Source organism: Colius striatus, chromosome 4 (assembly GCF_028858725.1).
Source record: "Colius striatus isolate bColStr4 chromosome 4, bColStr4.1.hap1, whole genome shotgun sequence".
Lineage (NCBI taxonomy): Eukaryota > Metazoa > Chordata > Aves > Coliiformes > Coliidae > Colius > Colius striatus.
The window spans coordinates 76198546-76218899 of record NC_084762.1 but is presented as its reverse complement, the minus strand read 5'-3'; the positions used below and the strand labels follow the sequence as shown (position 1 = coordinate 76218899).

General features: G+C 47.9%; 1 protein-coding gene across 2 annotated transcripts; it reads left to right on the top strand.

Moving 5' to 3' along the window:
* Window positions 1–207: 207 nt before the first annotated feature.
* Window positions 208–19528, top strand: RRM2B (ribonucleotide reductase regulatory TP53 inducible subunit M2B). 2 transcript variants are annotated; one of them, XM_061995779.1, is made up of 9 exons: window positions 208–307; window positions 4569–4724; window positions 6217–6333; window positions 7295–7428; window positions 8426–8520; window positions 11398–11531; window positions 14414–14518; window positions 16742–16855; window positions 17256–19528. In XM_061995779.1, the coding sequence occupies exons 1-9, from the start codon at window positions 263–265 to the stop codon at window positions 17406–17408; spliced, it is 1053 nt and encodes a 350-aa protein (XP_061851763.1). In that variant the 5' UTR covers window positions 208–262; the 3' UTR covers window positions 17409–19528. The 2 variants fall into 2 exon arrangements, with proteins under 2 accessions (XP_061851763.1, XP_061851764.1); XM_061995780.1 differs by lacking the exon at window positions 208–307 and adding an exon at window positions 492–1057.
* The last annotated feature ends 826 nt before the right edge of the window (window positions 19529–20354 follow it).

The window sequence follows — 20354 nt, the reverse complement described above, 5'->3', positions numbered from 1 at the left end:
CACCCTTTGCAATCAACGTTCCGCCTGTGTCCCTCTCTCTCCTCCAGTCGCGGCGGCCTGGAGACCAAGGCAGGCGCTCACAAGCCTGCGTGGGATGCCCGCGACCCGGGCCTCGAGCCGTGCCCCGGGCGCCGGCTGCTTTCGCCGCCCCGGCTGGAGGCCGCGTCGGGCCGAGCCCCGCCCCGGGAGGAGGAGCGGCCCGGGCCGCTGTGGCTGCCCCTTTAACCGGCGCCGTCCTCCCGCGCCGCAGTCGCCGCCGGCCATGGGCGAGCGCCGGGGGCGAGCGGCGCAGCAGGAGGCGGAGCGGGTAAGGCCGGTGCCGGGGCGGAGGGAAACCGCTGGCTTAGGGGATAGCTGCGTGGCGAGGCCCGGCCCGAGCCGCTGCCTCCAGTCGCGGCCTCCGGGACTGCGGCGGCTTCCGCAGCGGCTGCTGCCCCCCGCGCCGGGCCGAGCCGGCCTTCGTCTTTAGCAGAGCGTGCGGGGCTGGCGGGGAGCGGTCCAGCCCCCGCCGCCGCAGTGGTTTCCCCGCTGCCGGACCCGGGGCTCTGCCAGCACAGCTCCGCGGCGGCGCGGCGGGTAGTCCCGGGGAGGGCCTGGCGGCACCCGGCGGCCTTATTCGGGTCGCGGTTGTCTGCAGCCCACGGGCACCGTGGCGACGCGGAGAGCGCCCGTAGGACGAATAAATACAGCCATCAGCCTTCGGGATGCGGTCCCGGACCGGCCTGGGAGGCCCCGGCGGGCTGGTGGAGGGCTCGGGCTTGCCTGGGGCTGGGAAGGCAGAGCTGGTTCCCGCTGCCCTGAGCTGCCGCAGAGGTGGGCACGGCTGTCGTCGGGTGAGTCTGGCCTCCCAGCCGCTGTGGACCCGGACAGTGTGGCTCCGGAGGTGTCCGAGTGCCCTGCTGGGCTCCCTCCCTGCAGCCCTGCAAAGCCAGGCTGAGGTGCGTGAGAGTAAAGGCTCGTCACTGCAGAGATACACACCAGCTCTTCCTAAACTTTCGTGTCTTGGCAGCAGTTACCAAAGGCTGGGCTGTGTGGTGTCAAGTTCAAGCCTAAAACCGTAAGTGTTTCCTTCAGTGACCGATGTTGTGCTGCACACACAATGAAGAGGTGCTGGCTCTGGCCTGCCACAGGCACCTACAGCCCAGCACATCCCCTTGTCAGGCAGAGCCAGCGGGCTGTGAGCTCCTCTCCAGGAGTGCTGTGATCCTCCCAGTCTCACTGCTAGCACTGCCTCAGCTGCCCAGGGCTGGCCTCAAGCCTTTGAGAGCGCATGGGGTGCACCTGCAACCTTTCAGTGAGGTGCGGCTGGGCTCATGGTCACATACCATGACGTAGACCACATGGCAGTGTTGGTGCTGTCAGCACCTGTAGCTTTTTTTCATGGCCTATAACTGAGATATTTGCCCATGTAGCCAGACATCTGTTGCTGTGGGATGGTGGGTATACCTGTGTATTTATGTTGTTTCCTTGTTTATTGAATTTGAAATTAATGGGAAGAGCTTCAGTACTAGTGGACGGTCTTTGTTGTCCACTAAAGACTTTAGCAGCTGCAGCACAACTGGGATGTGATGTACTGGAGCTTGTCCAGAAAAGGGCTGATGATTGAGAGTCTGGAGCATCTGTTGTACAAAGAAAGGCCATGAGTGCTGGGGCTGTTCAGCCTGGAGAACAGAAGATGCTAGGGAATCTAATCAGTGTACATAAATACCAAATGGAAGGAATAAAGGAGACAGAGCCAGACTGTTTTCAGTGGTGCCGTGTGATGGGACTAGAGGCGATGGGTGTATGCTGAAACACAGGACTTGCACTTAAGAAAACACTTGTTTATTGCAAAGGTATGATGCTCATACAGGCTGTGTAGTCTCCATCCTTGGAGACACCGAAACTTCATCTGGATGTGGTCCTGGGTCATCTTCTCTGGCTGTGCCCACTGGCTTCAGCTCTTGTATGTGTTTGGCTCTTGTCTGAATGGAAAGTAGCATATACACATTATAAACTAGATGCTCTGTGTTATTATGGTGAGCATTGACTCTTTTATGTATCATCGTAGGATTAAGGAAAGTATCCAGGGTGCAGACTGAAAGCAGAAGGTGTAATGTCCCAGTGATTGTTACCTTCTTCAGCTCCCTGTACCCCTACCCCTGTCCCCCGGGGCCAGGAAGGCAGACTGGGAACATGATGTGCTGCTTCTGTGCAAGGACATGACTGCTCTGAAGCCCTGGCAGTGATCAGAACGTGCCTTGTGTTGAAGTGGAATTGTGGAAGGATCTTCCATGAATTTTTAGCTGAATTGTACCAGGACGTGTCCTGTGTAAACAAACAGGCTAGGTAATGAGTATTGCTCTAATAAAATTTCTGGCTAGGAGGAACGGAAACCAAACTGGAGAGAGAGGAAGGACTGTCTCATAAAAGGGCAGCCAGGAGCTGCCTGCCTCCAACTTGGAAATGGAGCCTGCCTGTGAAACTCCTCTCCATCCCAGAAGGGGTCAGGGGAGGCAGAGGGTGGGTTGAGGGGGAGGTTCAGATATGATGTAATCTCTGTGAGATGACCCTTTTTTAAAATACAAAAAAAATCCTCCTATATTTTTTTTAAATGGCACCATTTTCTAGTTCGGTGTGGTGGTCCTTCTCAGGGTTGTGCCATGCTTCTGAGTCTTTGGCTTGTGGAAGCCATCCTTCTGCTTTCCTGTCATAAGAGCTCTCCAGAGCATATGCACAGCTTCACAGGCCTTTCTTCTCTGGCCTTCCAGTCTCACTGTGCACTGACAGTATACGGTGTGGTGACCACTCTCTGCAGCCTGTGGCATGGCAGCTGTTAAAGGCCATTGGAAAAATGACAAGTGTTCCTCACCTCAGTGTTTTCCTGCCATACTGGAACTTTGGTTTTCCCATGTTCTACTTCACTTCTGTACACCAGAAGTATTTTTCATCTTGTCTTTCTGAGTTATGGGCCCTGGATGCTGGCTTTCAAATGGCTCAGGAGCACCAAGGCTGAGGTTAGTAACTGCTAGTCTGCCTCGTTAGGCTGGAGTCAATAGTTGGGGATAGTCCCCATGCAGCATAGAAGGGTTTTGCTTAGAAAAGTGCTGGGCTAACAAGAAAGACTTCTGCAACGTTTCCTTTTTCAAAGATGATGTCTGGTGCAGAAGCAGATGGAGCCTGAGCAGGTGTGTGCTAAGACCCCAAATCCTTCCCTTTGGGACTTCCAGTGGGTTAAAGCAACCATCTCTGATGAGATCTTGCACTTGCATAGCCTTAAGCAGAGACTCTGCAAGGTGGAAATCTGTCTCACATAATCAAGTACCATTTAAAAATGCAATAAAGTGGTGAATTTGTATTATAGAGTTAGCTTCCTGATGTGTTTCTGTAGGGAATGTGCAGTACATTTGCCAGCTATGCAATGCACGTGTGCATTTGGGTTTGGTTTGTGTTTTGAAAGGTGAGTAGAGTTAGTTGTTTCAGGGTATTTTCCAAGTTGGAATAAAGGATTACTTTGTGTTATGTGAGCGATTACAAACAGACTGAGTAGGGAAGAGACTGTGGCACCTCGCAGGGGGACACAAGCAGTAGTGTTCAAAACCTTTTGCTCTTCCTCTGTGCTGTATTATATGTAATACCTTGTATAGTGCCTGTGGTTAGTTGTCCTGTACAGCGGTGTCAATGGAGTCTCAGAACCAGAAAGGTGTCCTGATGGCTACAGGTTTGATGGGTGTAAGTCACAGCCCCCCTGGAGAGGTGCAGCACGCTGTCCTGGCAAGCCTGCTGTGTGCCAGGCAGGGATGCTGTGCGGCACTGAGCCGCGCACACAAGTCTCTGGCCGGAGATGGGGTGAAGGCCCTGCTCGTGGAATGCTCTCTGTGCTGCTCTGGAGCCATCCCCAGCCCAGCCAGGCTGGGGGGCCTCTGAGGAGGAGCTGTGCACGGATGTTCTCTGGGAGCCCGCGTGGAGGGAGCGGGCTGTGCACGGATGACTGTCCAGGCTGGGGTTTCCCACTGCCTGCTGTTAGAAAGAGCAGCACATGGCTTCTCATCAGCACTCTAGGGACAGCCTCCAGACCCGGGCTGGTGCGCAGGGCTCACTGTGGGACTGCAGACACCAGCCTCCATCCAGAGGCTGCCTGTGGCAGAGGGCAGTTCCGCTGCACAACAGGACTCCTCACTGTGATCTCATGGTGCTTTTAAAGTCCACGCAAGCCCCCGAGGCTGGATGTAAAGTGCCTGGTGTGGAGGCAGCCCAGCAGCCAGCCTCACAGAGCCATGCAGGTATGGGCTGGCGGTAGCAGGCAGTGCTGGGCACGTATCTCTTGGGGCAGGTCTCCTCTCCTCCTGGCACTGCAGAGGCTTTCTCTGGGCACACAGGCACTACCTAAGAGGGGGCCCAGTCAGGCAGGCAGTATGCTGACACAGCACAGGGGTGGGGGCACAAAGGGACAGATACCCCAGGGACGGTGGGTGCATCCACCCAAGTGTCTGTGTGACATAGGTGGCTTTTGAGCCTCCCTGTTGGGATATGGGGAAGAGGAGAAATAAGTAACAGCAACTGTAACCAAGACTGTGCTTTATCTTCAGAGCTCCTCTCTGAGTGCTGCTGAAAATGGCCTGGACACTGATGAGGAGCCTCTTCTCAGAAAGAATCCTCGACGGTTTGTCATCTTCCCCATCCAGTACCCAGACATATGGAAAATGTATAAACAGGCTCAGGCCTCCTTTTGGACAGCAGAAGAGGTGAGCCCTGGGGCCAGTGGATTGGCACAAGGTGCTCAGACTAGGCTCCTGACCTTTCCTAGCTCTACTGCTGCCTTCCATGTTGGAAGGGTTGGAGTTCACTGCATTGAATGTGAGGTGCTTGCGCCAGAGCAGGACTGCTTTTGTGGACAGCGTAAAGAAAGCTGCTGCTTCCACAGGGCGATGCAGGGGGGCTAGTTTAGGTGTTTAGGTTTTTTAGGTTTAGGAAAAAGTGTTGTTGTATCCTGGATCACTTCTCTGGTTATAGAAGCCTAAGTCAGATAGCTCCTACCCTGCTGTCATCTCTTTGCTTGCAACTAACACTTTGCCCATGTAAAATGTTCTGGACAGTTTCATGTGAATGCTGTTCTTTAATGTTAGACACCTATTTTCTGTACTAAAAATGCTTCTTGTTGACTCTTGATTGCCGTGGTTAGGTGCTTGCCACATAGGATAATGTAAACTGTTAAGCTTTTTCACAAGGTTGCTGGTTAGCCAGACCTGAGCAGGACTTAGCTCACTGCACTTGCGGGACTGGAGGCTTCTGAACGCTGCACTGATCTGGAGAACTCTAAATAGGGCAGAAAGTATCCTGGGGTGGCACGGAGCAGCTGTCTGTACAAGTGCTATTCCATTGCCTGCCTGAGAGGCTTGCTGCCCTTTTGCAGTAGCGGTTGATTTAAGCCATTAAAGAAGAAGCACTTAAACTCCTGCCTGATCAGTGTTATCCTTTTACCAGATTGCTGGTTCCTTCTTGCACTGTCCTGCTGTCTACTGGTGCATTTCCAAACAAACTGGAAAGTGAGCTGTAAAACTAGTTTGTTTGTATATACGTTTATGTACACACCTATATGTGTTTCTAGGCTTCCTTATCTTTCACATCTGGCCTTTCTTAACTGCTGTTGTGGTTCAGGAATCCAAACAAACAAAAAAGCCTATGTGAAGGAAGCTGTGGTTTTCTACTGTGGCTAAAGTTCAGCCTGGTAGATGACAGCAGTTGCACAGTGTTTGCCTTGTGCTGTTCTATGGCAGGATGGGGGCTGAACACCTGCCAAACGCAAAAGTCCCCTCAGTCCAGCTTTTGACACAGCTGGGTATAAGTTTCTTGGAGTATCAGCATTTGTTTCAAGTAGGGTTTAAGTGTCTCAGGGCGAGCTCTGCTTATTGGTGCAAATTCATACTCATGACAAGAAGATATTGATGCTTTTCAAAATCTGTTTTATTTATAATTCAACAGACACTGTATCTATCCCAAATTGCAAAAGTGTGAACTGTGAAGCAAACAAGTGGTGTTGCTGTTGCAGAGAGAGGCAGCAGTATTGCAGTGTGTGTGTTGTCTTTTACAGTCACGTGGATTTAAATTCTTTGTGTATAAAGATTTGAGAGCAAACACCAAGACTCTGGCTCAGTTGTTTGACTAGGCTGCTTCTCTCCTTACAGAATAGCAAACTCTAAGGGACAATAACATTTTTCTTTATTTTCTTTCCATTAGGTTGATTTGTCGAAGGATCTTCCTCACTGGAACAAGCTGAAAGCAGATGAAAAACACTTTATCTCTCATATTCTGGCATTTTTTGCAGCCAGTGATGGAATTGTAAATGAAAACCTGGTGAGAGAGCTTTACAGAGGGCTTGAATACTTACTTGTTTTATTGTCTTGACTTTTTGTTTTGGTTTTCCCACATTAACGCATACATTTATTACATGCATACTTTTTTTTTCTTCCCATCATCTCACCTTTGCCAAGGGGAATAAGCAGCTTTTTCTGCTGGGGCGAGTGTCTGATTTAAATTGGATCAACTGTGGTCAGCAAGACTCCAAATGACAGTGCTTGTGGAAAGTTTTTAAGCTCAGCCTTCTGCCTGGCTGTGTTGATCCTCATTTCTCAGTGAATTAATAGAGCCCCACAATTCCTCTCATGCTTGTGTTAGAAGAGGAGGAGGGAGGGATTGTGCTGTGCTATGCTCTGTATTCTTCATTTTGGTAAAATCCATTTCACTCTCACTGAATGGCATCCTATAGTCTTTTCAGGCTGCAGATGGGTGCTGCTGAAAAGGCAGGGAAATCTTTCTGCCAAAATCAGCTGTGGGCTGCAGAATACCTCACCACAGGTTATCAGTGAGATCTGACAGCACATGCCTAGTTGAGATCTTGAATGGCTACAAGGTGTAGAATAGGTATCAGCAGGTGTACATATAATGCATGAACATGTCTTATGTCATACTGTTTATTTTTTATTATAAAACATGTGTCTTATGTCATACTGATGATGAACAAAAGTCCTGAGGCTGTGTTCAGTGTGAAGTGTTTACTCTTGCAGCATTTTGCTGTGTGCCTTCATGCTTTGCTGCATCTCTGCCCAGTGTGCACAGCAGGTGTACTCACTCACAGTAAGCTTGCTGCTGCTTCCCCACCACACCTGACTTTTAGCATACCTGTGCATAAAGTAGGGCTGAACTGCTCTCCTCCTTTCGCTACTGTGAGATCTCTTGTCTGTCCCATGAAGCACACAGTACTGTCATGCAGGAGTGGTTTTACCAAACTCATCGCTGTGCTTTCTGGTTTTGGTAGGTGGCACGTTTCAGTCAGGAGGTGCAGATCCCAGAAGCTCGCTGTTTCTATGGCTTTCAGATCCTCATTGAGAATGTTCACTCAGAGATGTACAGCCTGCTGATAGACACTTACATCAAAGATCCTGAGAAAAGGTAAACCCATTACAGACCCATGGGAAGTTTGTTACCTAGTCCAATGGCACTGCTGTTGGGCAGCAACGGTAGCAGCTGGCTTCTGTTTCACACTGACTTGCTGGGGGAGTTGGGGAACAGTTCCATAAAGCTTTCAGGGCCTGCATGCCTGACACTCAAAATGGAGAGAAGCAGTACTGACCAACAGACCTGTGTGGGAGTGTCACAGGGTTAGTTAATATTCATGTATATCTTTAGTTGCAGGAAAGTCCATACTATGGGAAATGTTAAAGGTCAGACAAACTCCTTGGGGTTACTGTGCTCCTGAGGTGCAGGAAGTCTCACATCTGCCTAGGGAATCTCAGTGCTTGTGATCCAGTTGGTGTTTCTAATGTAACTATGTGCTGCATCCTTTCAGCCTTTTTGTCATCGGTATTTTTTCATACAACTTGAACTGCTTGTTTTTAAAGTATTGGGTTCTTTGGAGAGCCCCATCACCTTTGTTGTCTGGAGAACTTCCTGGAACAGAGACTCCACCATGGCAATGTTCAGGCAGATCTTGGTGGCAAACCATGGTAGCATCCTGTGTGGTGACAGTGAGAGGGCTGCAAGATTTCCTTTCAGGTGTTTAGCATGAGAACAGAGCCTGTGCTCATGGGATAGTCCAGTTCCTTTTGTGGAGCTGGGCAAGATGAGGTTTAGCTTGGTGGGTAGAGGAAGGGGCTGCTGGCTGGCTTGCAACCTGAGAGGCAGCAGGGTCTGGTGGGTGGGCAGTCCTGGGATGAGGAGTTCGGGTTCATTTCCCATCTCTGCCACTCGCTGCTTCTGAGACCTTGGGTTTGTGCCTTTCTGCCTCCCTGTGCCCTCATTACCAGAGACTGTCGCCCCTCTGGGGTGGGAATGGTCTCTTCAATGGTGAATGCAGAATCTGGTGTGAGGAGTTCCTCTGTCTGCTGGAGCCAGGAGGGACAACCAGGGCAAATGTTATTGTTTTGATGTTTTCTGTTTTCTTCTGTAGGGATTTCTTATTTAATGCTATTGAAACGATGCCTTGTGTCAAGAAGAAAGCAGACTGGGCTCTGAAGTGGATTGAAGACAGAGAATCCACTTTTGGTGTGTAGCTTCTTAAAAACTTGTGTTGTACGTCACAAACTAATCCTCTGGGAGTGAGCCACATCCCTGGAATGTGAAATGAAATTCTCCACAGGTGATGTAGTGGCTTGTGGGTCTCTGATTTAACTGAAGAGATAGATGTAACTTCTGGTGAGCATGTGTGGTTTTATCTCCACCTAAAGCAGTATAGTAATGGCAATGCCTGCTAGAATCGTGTGATGAAAAATGCTTGTGAGTTTCTCTGTCTTTTTTTGTCTTTAAACAGAACAACCCTAGTTTCTTCAGTTTTATCTTGTAGACCTTGTTTTCTAGGAGATCTGATTATTTCTTCCGCTTGGCCCATATTTTGAACTCCAGTGTTCAGAACTGGGCAGCTGAAGTCTTGCAAGTCCCTAACTCAAAGACCAATGTTATTTCTACTCCCTGCTGCCAAACTTCATGCATCCTATCCCAGGTTTTGTGAAGTACATTTGTACACTTCAGTGTTTTCAGATTATTGAGAAAACTTCCCAAGTGTGAAACATTTGGGGGAATGTAGTGGTTTATCCCTGGCTGGGTGCCAGGTGCCCACCAAGTCATATCACTCCCCATCCTAAGCTGGACAGGGGAGAGAGAAATATAATGAGCGCTTTCTGAGTCAAGATAATTAGCGTCACAGGCGAAATAGACTCAACGTGGGGAGAAAAAGGTTTAATTTATTAAATAACCGTCAGAACAGGGAGATGAGAAATAAAACTGAATTTTAAAACACCTCCCCCCACCCCTCTGTCTTCCCAGGACTCTCCTTCCTTCCCCTGCAGTGGCACAGGGGATGGGGTTTGTGGTCAGTTCATTACAGATGGACTTTGCTGCTGCTGCTTCTCAGGAGGAGGCCTCCTCACACTTCCCACTGCTACAGTGTGGGGTCCCTCCCACTGGAGACAGTCCCTCACGAACTTCTCCAGCGTGGGTCCTTCCCATGGGCTGGTTCCTCATGAACTGCTCCAGCACGGGGCCTCCCACGGGGGCAGCTCCTCACACCCTGCCCCAGCGTGGATCATCCATCTTCAGGTCCTTCAGGTGCTGACTGCTCCAGCTTGGGTCCCTCATGGGATCACAAATCCTGACAGCAAACCTGGTCTGGTGTGGGCTCCTCTCTCCCACAGACTATCAGGTCCTGCCAGGAACTTGCCCCAGGGTGAGCTTCCCACAGAGTCACAGCCTCCTTCAGGCATCCACCTGCTCCAGCGTGGGCTCCTCCACAGGCTGTGAGTGGGTCTCTGCTCCCCAGTGGCCTCCATGGGCTGCAGGGGCACAGCTGCCTCATTGTGGTCCTCACCACAGGTCACAGGGGAGTCTTTTTTTCCAGGGCCTAAGCACCCTCCTCCCCCTCCTTCTCCACTGACCTTGGTGTCTGCAGAGATGTTTTCACATTTTCACTCCCTGTTGCTGCTGCAGTTTAGCAACTACAGCAGCTTCTTCCCCTTCTCCAATACTTTATTCACAGGCCTGGGTCAGCTGTGGGGTCCATCTTAGAATTGACTGGCCCTGGCCCTGTCAGCTACAGGAGAAGTTTCTGGCAGGTCTTTGTTTACAGGAGCCACTCCTGTAGCCCTCTGGCTACTGAAAACCTGGCCAGGCAAAACCACTACATGGGCCCAGATCTTACAGTTATGGATGATGAGATATGGCATATGAAAGTGTCTGTCTGGCTGGCTTGTTTGCTTGGTGTTTCCTTCCAGCTTGGGGATCTGGCTTGCAGCTGGGTATCTGCAGCTTTGGGTGATTCCTTATGCTGAGAGTTCAGTGCTGTGCCTGTACTGTGAACTCTCAGCATCTCAGCGTGGGCTCACGTCGTGTGGTGCTGCTGATGGGCCATTCTTGCCTCAGAACAGCCAGGTGGAATGTAGGAAAAGCTGCACCAATACTCAGTTTAGGGCTTCATTAAACCCATATTGTATGAGCAGCCTTCCTCCACTGCTCTCTAGACGTAACTAGGAGATTTGTAGTGTGCCAGACAAATTCTTTCCCTGGTAACCTCTGTGACACTTGTAATTCATGTTGCTCCTTGTGTTTTTTTCCCAACTAGAATTTCTTCAGCTGAGCCAGCAGGTGGCAATTGCATCTCACAGAAGTGGGACATCTGTCTGTTTTGGGTTTGGTTGTTTTTTTTAAACAAGGTTCTATGCAGTTCTCACTGGGAAAAGGCACCAGCACTCAGAGCAGAAGTTCTTCATATTAGAATATACTCAACGATCTTGTGAAGTTATTTAAAATAGAGTACATGGAATGACATATCTTCACCAAGAAGTCAGATGGCCTTGTAGTCTTGAAGAAACACGTTCCTGTAGAGAAGAGAGGGAAGTGGGACCAATAGTGTTGTGCTTTACTTGGGTGAAAGGTGGGATAACAGGTGGGACAGCATAAGTAGTTATTTGTATCTTGATGGATTATGTTCTGTGTTCTTCCACTCTTGTAAGAATGTGACTTAATGTAGAGTCTCAACGAGCAGAAATTGAGGTATTCATAGGAGATTAGTTCTTCTCTCAGTTTTGTGTATTAGTTACACAGCCATTTTTCTGCCTTTTAGGAGAAAGACATACAGGAGTCCTAATGTTTTGGCCTCTTTGGACAATTATGTTCTTTCCCCTCTGACCTGTGCCAGTTTCAATGTGTGCCCTTGTTCTTAAGTTCTTCTGGGGTTGCCTGTGGTTAAGGGCTGTTGTGTGTGTAGACCCTGTACGCCTCAGGATGTGCTGAAAGATGTGGTCAGACAGAGCACCTGGTGCTGCAGGGGGGAGTGCCCCTCTCCAGCATCAGTTTGTCAGATGTAGATGGTGCATCTTGCCGACCAGCACAGTGCTTTGTGTCTAACTGAAAATGTGTTGTGTTAAACAGGTGAGAGAGTCGTTGCCTTTGCTGCAGTTGAAGGCATCTTCTTTTCGGGTTCCTTTGCTGCTATATTTTGGCTGAAGAAGAGGGGCCTGATGCCTGGACTGACTTTCTCCAATGAGCTTATTAGCAGAGATGAGGTAATGTGTCATGTCCTGCATACTGTCTGGGAAGCAAAGTGCATTTCCAGGGGAAGGGCAGAATTACTTTCTTAAAGATCCCATAGTCTTGCCAGAGTGACTCAGCTCTGGTGGCAGGGAGGGCTGGAGGGAGGGTAAAAAGAGCAGGGACCAGTGTTTGGATAGGAACCAGTGAAAAGAAGAGTCCAGCACCAAATAGGGGATACATTTCTGGTCACAATGGAGCCTGTTTTCATGTTAATTTAATGTTAATGACAGTACTGGAGGCCAAGAAGGTGGTAGAAGTCTGAGTAGGTTCTCTGCTAGCTGATGTCAGAGCAAGGTTTTCCAGAGAAGGTTATTTGCCAGGTAACTGAAGGCCATGCTCCCTAGAGCTTCTCCTGCAGCAAGATTTCTGCATCTGCTTTAACATCACCTCCTAGGCAGCACAGAGAAGTGCCCTGCCCTGTTTGTGCAGCTTGATGGAGGAGCTGTAACTGCTGGTGTGTTGGAAGAGTGGAGTCCTGCAAGGGAGCAGGCTAGGGTACTGGTGAACATAAAGCCTAGCTGCTGCTATGTCCCTCAGCAGAAATACCTGTTTTTAAAGAGAGTAAACATAAATATTAGCAATACCCCAATACATACTATGATCAAAAAGGTGAACATTTTGGACTGAGGATATTTGTTTTCCTGTGCCATGAAGGGAGGCAGAGACCTGGCTGCCCAAGGACTGGTGTGGAACTGTGTGGCCCTCAACTGCTGTGGCTTGGGCAAGGATCTAGCTAGGATGTGGCTACCTCTTGCTCTTCACTCAGGTTCAAGTGGCCTTGTTCCACACCCCAGCTGCCCCTAGTTGTGGGTCCCAGAGCTTGCAGATGGCCTTCCATATGCATCGCCTCACCTGGTGGCTGCAGAAGCAGCAGATACTGTTCCTCTCCATGGTCTTGTGTTACTGCACAGCAATAGTGTCTCCTGGGAGGGGCATTAGAGGGGCTGCTTCTTGGTTTAAGCTGTGATATGTTTGAGGGGCCGCATGTCAGAATGTGTCCGGCCATGTGCTGACAGGTGCCCTGTCTTTTCACTGCCTCCTGCACCACTGCCTGCCAGCTGGCCTTGGTTGCTTGTGGCTGGGGCCTGTCGTTAAGGCACTGATCTGTTTATGGTGCTGTCAGCACAGAAAAAGTGGAAAGACTAGTTTTGTGTGTAGCATAAACATACTAGTGGTTTGAACTTACCAGAGTTGGCCTAAAAGAATTAAGAGCTTTATCACAGTGGAAGTAATTTACATGGGTTAGATAAACTGATTTGAAAGGAAACATCTTACAAGATGCCTGTAATTAAAAAAGACACTTTTGAAGAAAGTTTTATGGTCAGTAAGAAAAAACAAACAGTTCTACAGCCTTGACCTTCCTTACATTGTTTGTTTCTGTGAGTCATCATGAACTGATCCATTTGAGTGAGGAAATGTTTGTTTGTTAGAAGAATCACTTGCAGGTGAGGGAGATTAATATTTACAAATATCTAAATGGTGGGTGTCAGGAGGTTGGGACATCCCTTTTTTTATTGTACCTAGCAACAGGACAAGGGGTAATGGGATGAAGCTGGAACACAAAAATTTCCATTTAAACATAAGAAAAATCTGTTCTACTGTTCAGGTGAGGGAGCCCTGGCACAGGCTGCCGAGGGAGGGTGTGGAAGCTCCTTCCTTGGAGGTCTTCATGACCCACTTGGACACGTTCCTGTGTGACCTGATCTAGGTGAACCTGCTTCTGCAGGGGAGTTGCACTAGATGATCTCTAAAAGTCCCTTCCAACCCCTACCATTCTATGATTCTATGAGATCTTAAGTTCCTCTGTAAAGCAGTGTAACAGTACTTCTTTGCGGAGTCAAGCACCAAAAGACCACATTTTTCTTGAGCTTCTCTGGCATAATTCCAAATGCAGAGCTGTTCTGGAGGGTAGGGCTTGGTGCACACAGCACCTGCAGTAGAAGAGAATCCACAGTGGAAAACTACATGAACTGTTTTCTGATGCACCTGAACAGATAAATGGTTAATGCTTGATGTTTTTTGAGCTACAAGACTCTGTTCCCAGGCTGTTGTTTTTGCTAGTGCATCTCTGATTCTTACAGGTGCAGGCTTAGCCAGACAAGCTCAAATAGAAACTGAGGCACCTCTTGGTGTAGCTGTCTGTTACCTGCCTCAGACTACGAGGGATTGGTCATCTCCTGATATTGCCTTATCTTCTCTGGAGGCTTTCCTGGATAACTTGGGAATTAATTTACAGGGCTCTGTGCAGGATAGCTGGGTGAAATGTGAATGTGGGTTGAGTCGGAACATGATAGCCTTAAGTATTAGCAACCTATGAACGCTGTGGTAGCAAATTCCTCGGAGTAACTTCACACTGCAGGGAAAGAGGACTTGTTAATCTTGGATTTGGTGACTCTAACTTGAATCTTCCTTTTTGAAAATTCTATGAGGAGAAGCAAGGGTAGAAATGCTACTGAAAGAAGTATTTCTGTACAGGAGTGTCAAAGTACAGAACTGGTGAACAGCCTGTTTTATGTGTCAGAGTTTTGCAGGTTTTGATGTAGGAGTCTTTCTGCAAAAGCACCTCACACCAGTGGCAGAGACCAAGCAGGGGTCTGTTTCGGATCTCTCACAGCAGAGCAGCTCTCAGAAATATTTACCTAAGAAAGATGTATGCTTTTGGCATAGGTAGCATAAGCTGGATTTCAGGTGTTACTAACTGGGTTGTAAACTAAAGTATGTGCTACATGTGGTAACATTAAGATGCAGGAGGCCAGGAGCTTCAACCTGAATGTGTCTGTCTCAACGTAAGAGCAAACTATGTGGAGGAAGGAAAAGCTGACTATTTTTTTTAAATTGTTCTCTGTTATTTCAGGGTCTACACTGTGATTTTGCTTGTCTAATGTTCCATTATTTAGTGAACAGGCCGTCAGAAGAGCGAGTCCATGAGATCATCGTTAATGCTGTTGAAATTGAGCAGGTAAGCCTGGCCTTGGCAGCATGACGGGCAGCACAGCAGCAGACTGGTGTGCACAAACAAATCCACTTCTGGCTCTTGGGACTGGCTCAGGCCTGAATCCCTGAGGCATTATACCATTCATTCCTACTTTCTTAATGGAGACAGAACGTGGTGGTTTAGCCCTGGCTATATGCCAGGTGCCCACCAAGTCATAATATCATTTCCCCTACTAAAGTGGACAGGGGAGAGAGAAATAAAACAAGCGGTTTGTGAGTCAAGATAAGGACAGGGAGATTACTCAGCAATTAGTGTCACAGGTGAAACAGACTCAATTTGGGGAGAAATGGTTTGATTTATTAAATGAACAGTAAGAGTGGGGAAATGAGAAATAAACTTGAATCTTAAAACACCTCCCCCCACCCCTCCCTCTTCCCAGGACTCTTTCCTTCCCCCCTAGTGGCACAGGGGATGGTGGTTGTGGTCAGTTCATTACAGATGGACTTTCCCGCTGCTTCTTCTCAGGGAGAGGCTTCCTCACACTTCCCACTGCTACACTGTGAGGTCCCTCCCACAGGAGAGTCCCTCACAAACTTCTCCAGTGTGGGTCCTTCCCATGGGCCACAGTACCTCATGAACTGCTCCAGCATGGGGCCTCCCACAGTGGCAGCTCCTCACACCCTGCCCCAGTGTGGGTGATTCCCTGGAAGAACAGTCCTTCAGGTACCGACTGCTCCAGCCTGAATCCCTCACAGGATCACAAGTCCTGACAGCGAACCTGCTCAGGTATGGGCTCCTCTCCCCCAACAGACTCCCAGATCCTGCCAAGAATGTGCTCCACCATGGGCTTCCCACAGAGTCACAGCCTCCTTCAGGCATCCACCTGCTCCGGCGTGGGCTCCTGCATGGGCTGTGAGTGCAGCTCTGCTCTCCCGTGGTCTCCATGGACTGCAGGGGCACAGCTGCCTCACCATGGTCTTCACCACAGGTCACAGGGGAGTCTTTCTTCCAGGGCCTAAGCACCCTCCCTCTCCACTGACCTTGGTGTCTGCAGAGATGTTTTCACATTCTCACTCCCTGTTGCTGCTGCAGTTTAGCAACTGCAAAACTTCTTCTCATTCTCCAATCCGTTATTCACAGAGGCAGCACCTCAGTCACTAATTGGCCAGGCCTGGGTCAGCTGTGGGGTCTATCTTAGAATTGACTGGCCCTAGCCATGTGAGCTACAGGAGAAGCTTCTGGCAGCTCTTTGTTTACAGAAGCCACCCCTGTAGCTCCTCTCACTACCAAAAACCTGGCCCAGGCAAAACCTCTACACAGAAAGAGTCGGGGACTTTCATCTGACAAGCAACTGTGAAAAGCTGGCAGCTATTTTCCTCTTTAATGACAGAAAGGAAGAAAAGCTTTCTTATTTATTAAAGAATAGAATAGATATAGTTGGAAAGGACCTACAACAATCATCTAGTCCAACGGCAGCCATCTCTTAGAGAAGAGTTTGTTTACCTCTGTCCTTTCAGGATATTTTTGTGTTATTGCTGTATACACATCCTTGCTTGTCCTAAGGAGAAGACAGAGTCTCTTCTGGCCACGTGCACTGTGCTGGGTTCTGACTTTTGTTGAGATTGCTGTCAGGTTCTTACACATGAAATGCTACCTATCTGCAAGTGCAAGTTTCTGCACTGCTGCGTGTCAGGATTGTAGCTTACTCCTTCTTTTCTGTTGTCGTCTAAACTACTGTGATAATGATGAGTGCCCTGGCTTTGCCTCACAGCACTGACAGGTATTCCATTGCTGCCTAAACACACACATGACTGGATTCGGCACTCATTCATATATCACTGTCCTCTCTGATAGTTGTTCTGTAATGGCTGGAAGCCAAGGAAAACTGGAGATTTCTGGATCTATTCCTCCTCCCACTAGTATTGTCTGCAGGTTTTACTGAACTTGGAGCTCAAGCTTACACTGAAGCTTGGGATCTTATGGGAGGTGTTTGGAGAGGCAGGTGAGAGGGGCAGTAATAAAGATTCTTGTGCTTTTCTAGGAAAAGCATGCCAAAAATAAATATGCAAACAACTACTGAAAGCAGAAGACACTTGCTGAGTTTAGTGATGCAAGTTATTTATTCAGACAGCTATCTGGAGAGCCTGGGATATCACAAATGGTGTTACCATGAAACAGGGATGTCTTCTCTCCTTTTCCCTTCTTACATTTTGTTTCTCTAAATCTCATCTGTATTTTAACTTGCAGGAGTTTCTAACAGAGGCCTTACCTGTAGGTCTGATTGGAATGAATTGCACTTTGATGAAACAGTACATTGAGTTTGTGGCAGACCGGTTGCTGATGGAGCTTGGCTTCTCAAAGGTGAGAGGCACAGTTGCCCGGGTCAGTGGCCAGCCAGGGCAGCCACAGCACTCGGTGCTCTCGGCGTGCCTGAGAGCAGGTCCCGCTGAGCCACTGCACTGTCTGGAGTGACAGCATTAGTAGATAGGCTTCACTGTTTAAAAGAGCAAGAACAATTTAGACTATTGTTTCCCTTCAGCTGCTCTGCAGGTTTGTAGTGGGAACCTTGGGCTGTACTCAAGCGCTGCAATCTTCAGGGTGAGCACTGAGTTTGCTTAGATAGGTATCCGTAGATCCTACAGCGCGTTACAGCAAGGAAGGGCTTAGTTGGAAAGGGTTTGATTGCTTTGTTTGTTGGGGTTTTGTAAAGCATTGCTACCCTATCAGATTCACCAGGATAATAGTGTTTCCCTTCCCCCAGGTCTTTCACGCAGAAAATCCTTTTGATTTTATGGAGAATATTTCTCTGGAAGGAAAAACAAATTTCTTTGAGAAGCGGGTTTCAGAATACCAGCGTTTTGCTGTTATGGCAGAAACGATGGACAATGTCTTCACTCTGGATGCAGATTTTTGATAACTTGGCAAATGAACGGTGACTGTTTCCCTCTTCCCACTTTCTGCTGTGAAATCATCTTTATTTCTTCTCCTGGAATTGGAGCCTTCTGGGATTTTTTTCCTGGGTTTTAATGTTGTTTATCTGAGGAGTAAATGTATTTCTCTGTTGTTTAAAGAAAAAAAGAAAAAGAAGTCCTTTAAAAGGTTTATATGGCTCTTTAAAAGAATGGCCTTTCTAAGATTCCTTTGACTCATCTGATATGATTGCTGTCTTGAAAAATTATCTGGATACTACTACTTTTTGAACTACTACTTTTAGTAGTGTTTTAAGAAAGCAAACTGTGTGTTTACCTCATGTTATGGTGTTTTAATCTGAAAATCAGATGAGACATCTCTCTATGTATATATGTTGCTATAAATTATTTTCATGGTTTCTATTTTCTTGGTCTAGAGTAAAAGCTCTTCCCTTAGTCCTGCTGCAGATAGAGTAATAAGTGAATGTGTGAAGACGTTAATAAGGTATGAACGAGAAAATCTTATTAAACCCAGTCTGATCTCCCTGTTAACCTGGGTTCTGTCTGAAAGCATTTTCACTTTGGTTGCAAACGTGATGGCTGTTGGTGGGAGTTTAAATCAAATACATGTAATTTTTGTCTTACAGCTGTTATTGAGCAGATCAATGGGCTTTGAATGGTCCTTGAAAAGGCAAGCCTGTTAATAGTGAAGAAAAATCACATCCTGTAGTTCTTTGGCTTGTGCTGCCTATTTTTTCCCCTGCTTCCTTGAGCAAGTGCCTTATTAAGCAGTCTGTAGTTGCACCCAGCTGCAGTCAGCATCTGACCCCAGCAGAGCCATCTTGGAGTCCCTCTCACATCTGTTGTGCTGACTGATTTGATATTCTGTCCTTCTCAGTTTCACTTGTGCATGGAAAGGATGAGAAGGTACATTATTCCAAGGGATTATCCCTTGGGTGCTGCAAACATGCTGCTTGGGCTGTAAGGATGCACCAGTAATGTATGAAGGTATTTCAAGTTGTGTGTTTAATATGAACCATTGAAACCCTTGTCATAGAGAGCTCTAGAGAAGGGCATGAAACCTGTCAAAAGCAAATATGGAAGTCATATGGATTAGCAGCATCAGCAAAGGACTGTTGTTTGAGTTTTAGCGTGTTCCAGTGTGCATCTAAAAACTTTTTCAACTTCTTGCTGTCACATGCAGCGAACGGAGCAGTTGAAGAGTGGCTGACATGCTGCAGTGGTACTTGGGATGGAGGGGGCACCATCAGCTGTGGGAGGATTATTTGCAGATAGCTATGCTCTTTTTTTCAAAGGCAAAAGTGAGTGTAAATGTACCAGACAAAGGGTTCTGCTTTATTAAACCCAAGCATTTTTTCATAACATTCAGCAACTTGTATAAGAGCTTTTCTAAATCTTTCTTAGTGTTGCAGCCATCTTGTGCTGCTTTTGATAACACCTGACATGAGATGAGCTGAGAACCCAGGGTCATCAGTAATGAGATGGTCTAAGTGTTACTTTCCCTGCCAGCCCAAATCAGCCATAGCCCTGGGTACCTGAGTTCCATCAAATAGGTGTGCTGCCTTAGCGTCATTCCTAGTGAACAATTGTCCCTGGTGGAAAAACAAGCGGTAAAAACAACTCTTTTTGTTTGGCCTCAGTAAAAGATCATGAGTATGCAATGAGCATGGAAACAGGAGCTCCTTTTTTTCATTCCTAGAGACAACCTGCATTGTTGACTTAAGGTACTTGGGGAAGGCAGAGGGGGGAAGCTGGAGAATACAGAGAAAAACTGGACCTGATGTCCCTCCCTGACATCCTGCAACTGCAAAAGAACTGTGAACTCATAAAATCCAGCACCTCCTGAAAGTACTCTATTGAGGAAGAGAAAATGTGAGTGGGTCTGTCGTTGGAGGAATGAAACATATTTTTATGTCTCGTAAAAGAACTAAAAAGCATTTTTTTTGAGTGTTGGGAATTAAGATGGGAGTATAGAGAATATTCAGATGTGCAACTGCAATGTGCTCAGGTTCTGTAATTGCATATGAGATGCCAAAGTCTGGTACAACAGCTCCCACTCGTGTGTAAAATATGCACGTCGTTTCAATAAAACTTGAATGTGGGGAGGAGCAATACCTTTGCTAGTATGTGGCTTCTTGTGAAATCCAAAAAGATAAAAGTGGGCAGTGACAGACTGCTCACAGCTTTTGGGTTGTGGGAGAAAGTTACAAGAGCTGTATGCGTCGTCTTGTGCTTTGTGAGCTCTCACCTTCCTGTTTCAGCAGTGGGGTTTGCAGTCGAGGGGGCAAACAAGGGTTTACTTCTAGTTGGTTTTCTTTTTCTGATTCAAGGAGAAATCTCTTGAGAATCCCTTACATTTGAAGAGGAAATACTGCAGAAATGTAGTTTTGGTAGGCTGTATTTGCTATATCAAGGGCATCATGAGCTGGGGTTTAGTGCCCTGCGTGTGCCTGGGTGCAGTAGTATGGGGCTCGACCCCCTGCAGCCATGCATCAGACAGCTGGGTTGGAGCTGCCAGAGCAGCTGTGCCCTCAGGAATGTCAGGTCAAAAGTCTTGTCCCTGCTACCCCTTTGTGCTTCCTTGGGAGGTACAAGGTCCCTTCTTCTCCTACCAGCACTGAGACTTGGGCAGAAACTGTGTGCCCATGAAGCATCTGGTAGACAAGCCAGGTCTGTCTTTATGTATCTCCTTGCTGTGGCCATCACACTTTAATGAGCCTGATAGGGGGTGTGTGGCAGGGAAGTTATGGTTTTGTGGTGGGTTGGGCCTGGCTGGGTGCCAGATGTCCATTAAGTTGTTCTATCACTCCCCTCCTAAACTGGACAGGAGAGAGAGAAATATAACAAAGGGCATGTGAGTCAAGGACAGGGAGATCACTGAGCAATTAGTGTTGTGGGCAAAAGAGATTCAGCTTGGGGAGAAATGGTTT

Coding starts and splice junctions, on each gene's coding strand:
- RRM2B (XM_061995779.1), top strand. CDS start 263: ATGGGCGAGCGCCGGGGGCGAGCGGCGCAGCAGGAGGCGGAGCGG. Junction 6,334..7,294: donor GAATTGTAAATGAAAACCTG/GTGAGAGAGCTT, acceptor TGGTTTTGGTAG/GTGGCACGTTTCAGTCAGGA. Junction 16,856..17,255: donor TGGAGCTTGGCTTCTCAAAG/GTGAGAGGCACA, acceptor CCCTTCCCCCAG/GTCTTTCACGCAGAAAATCC.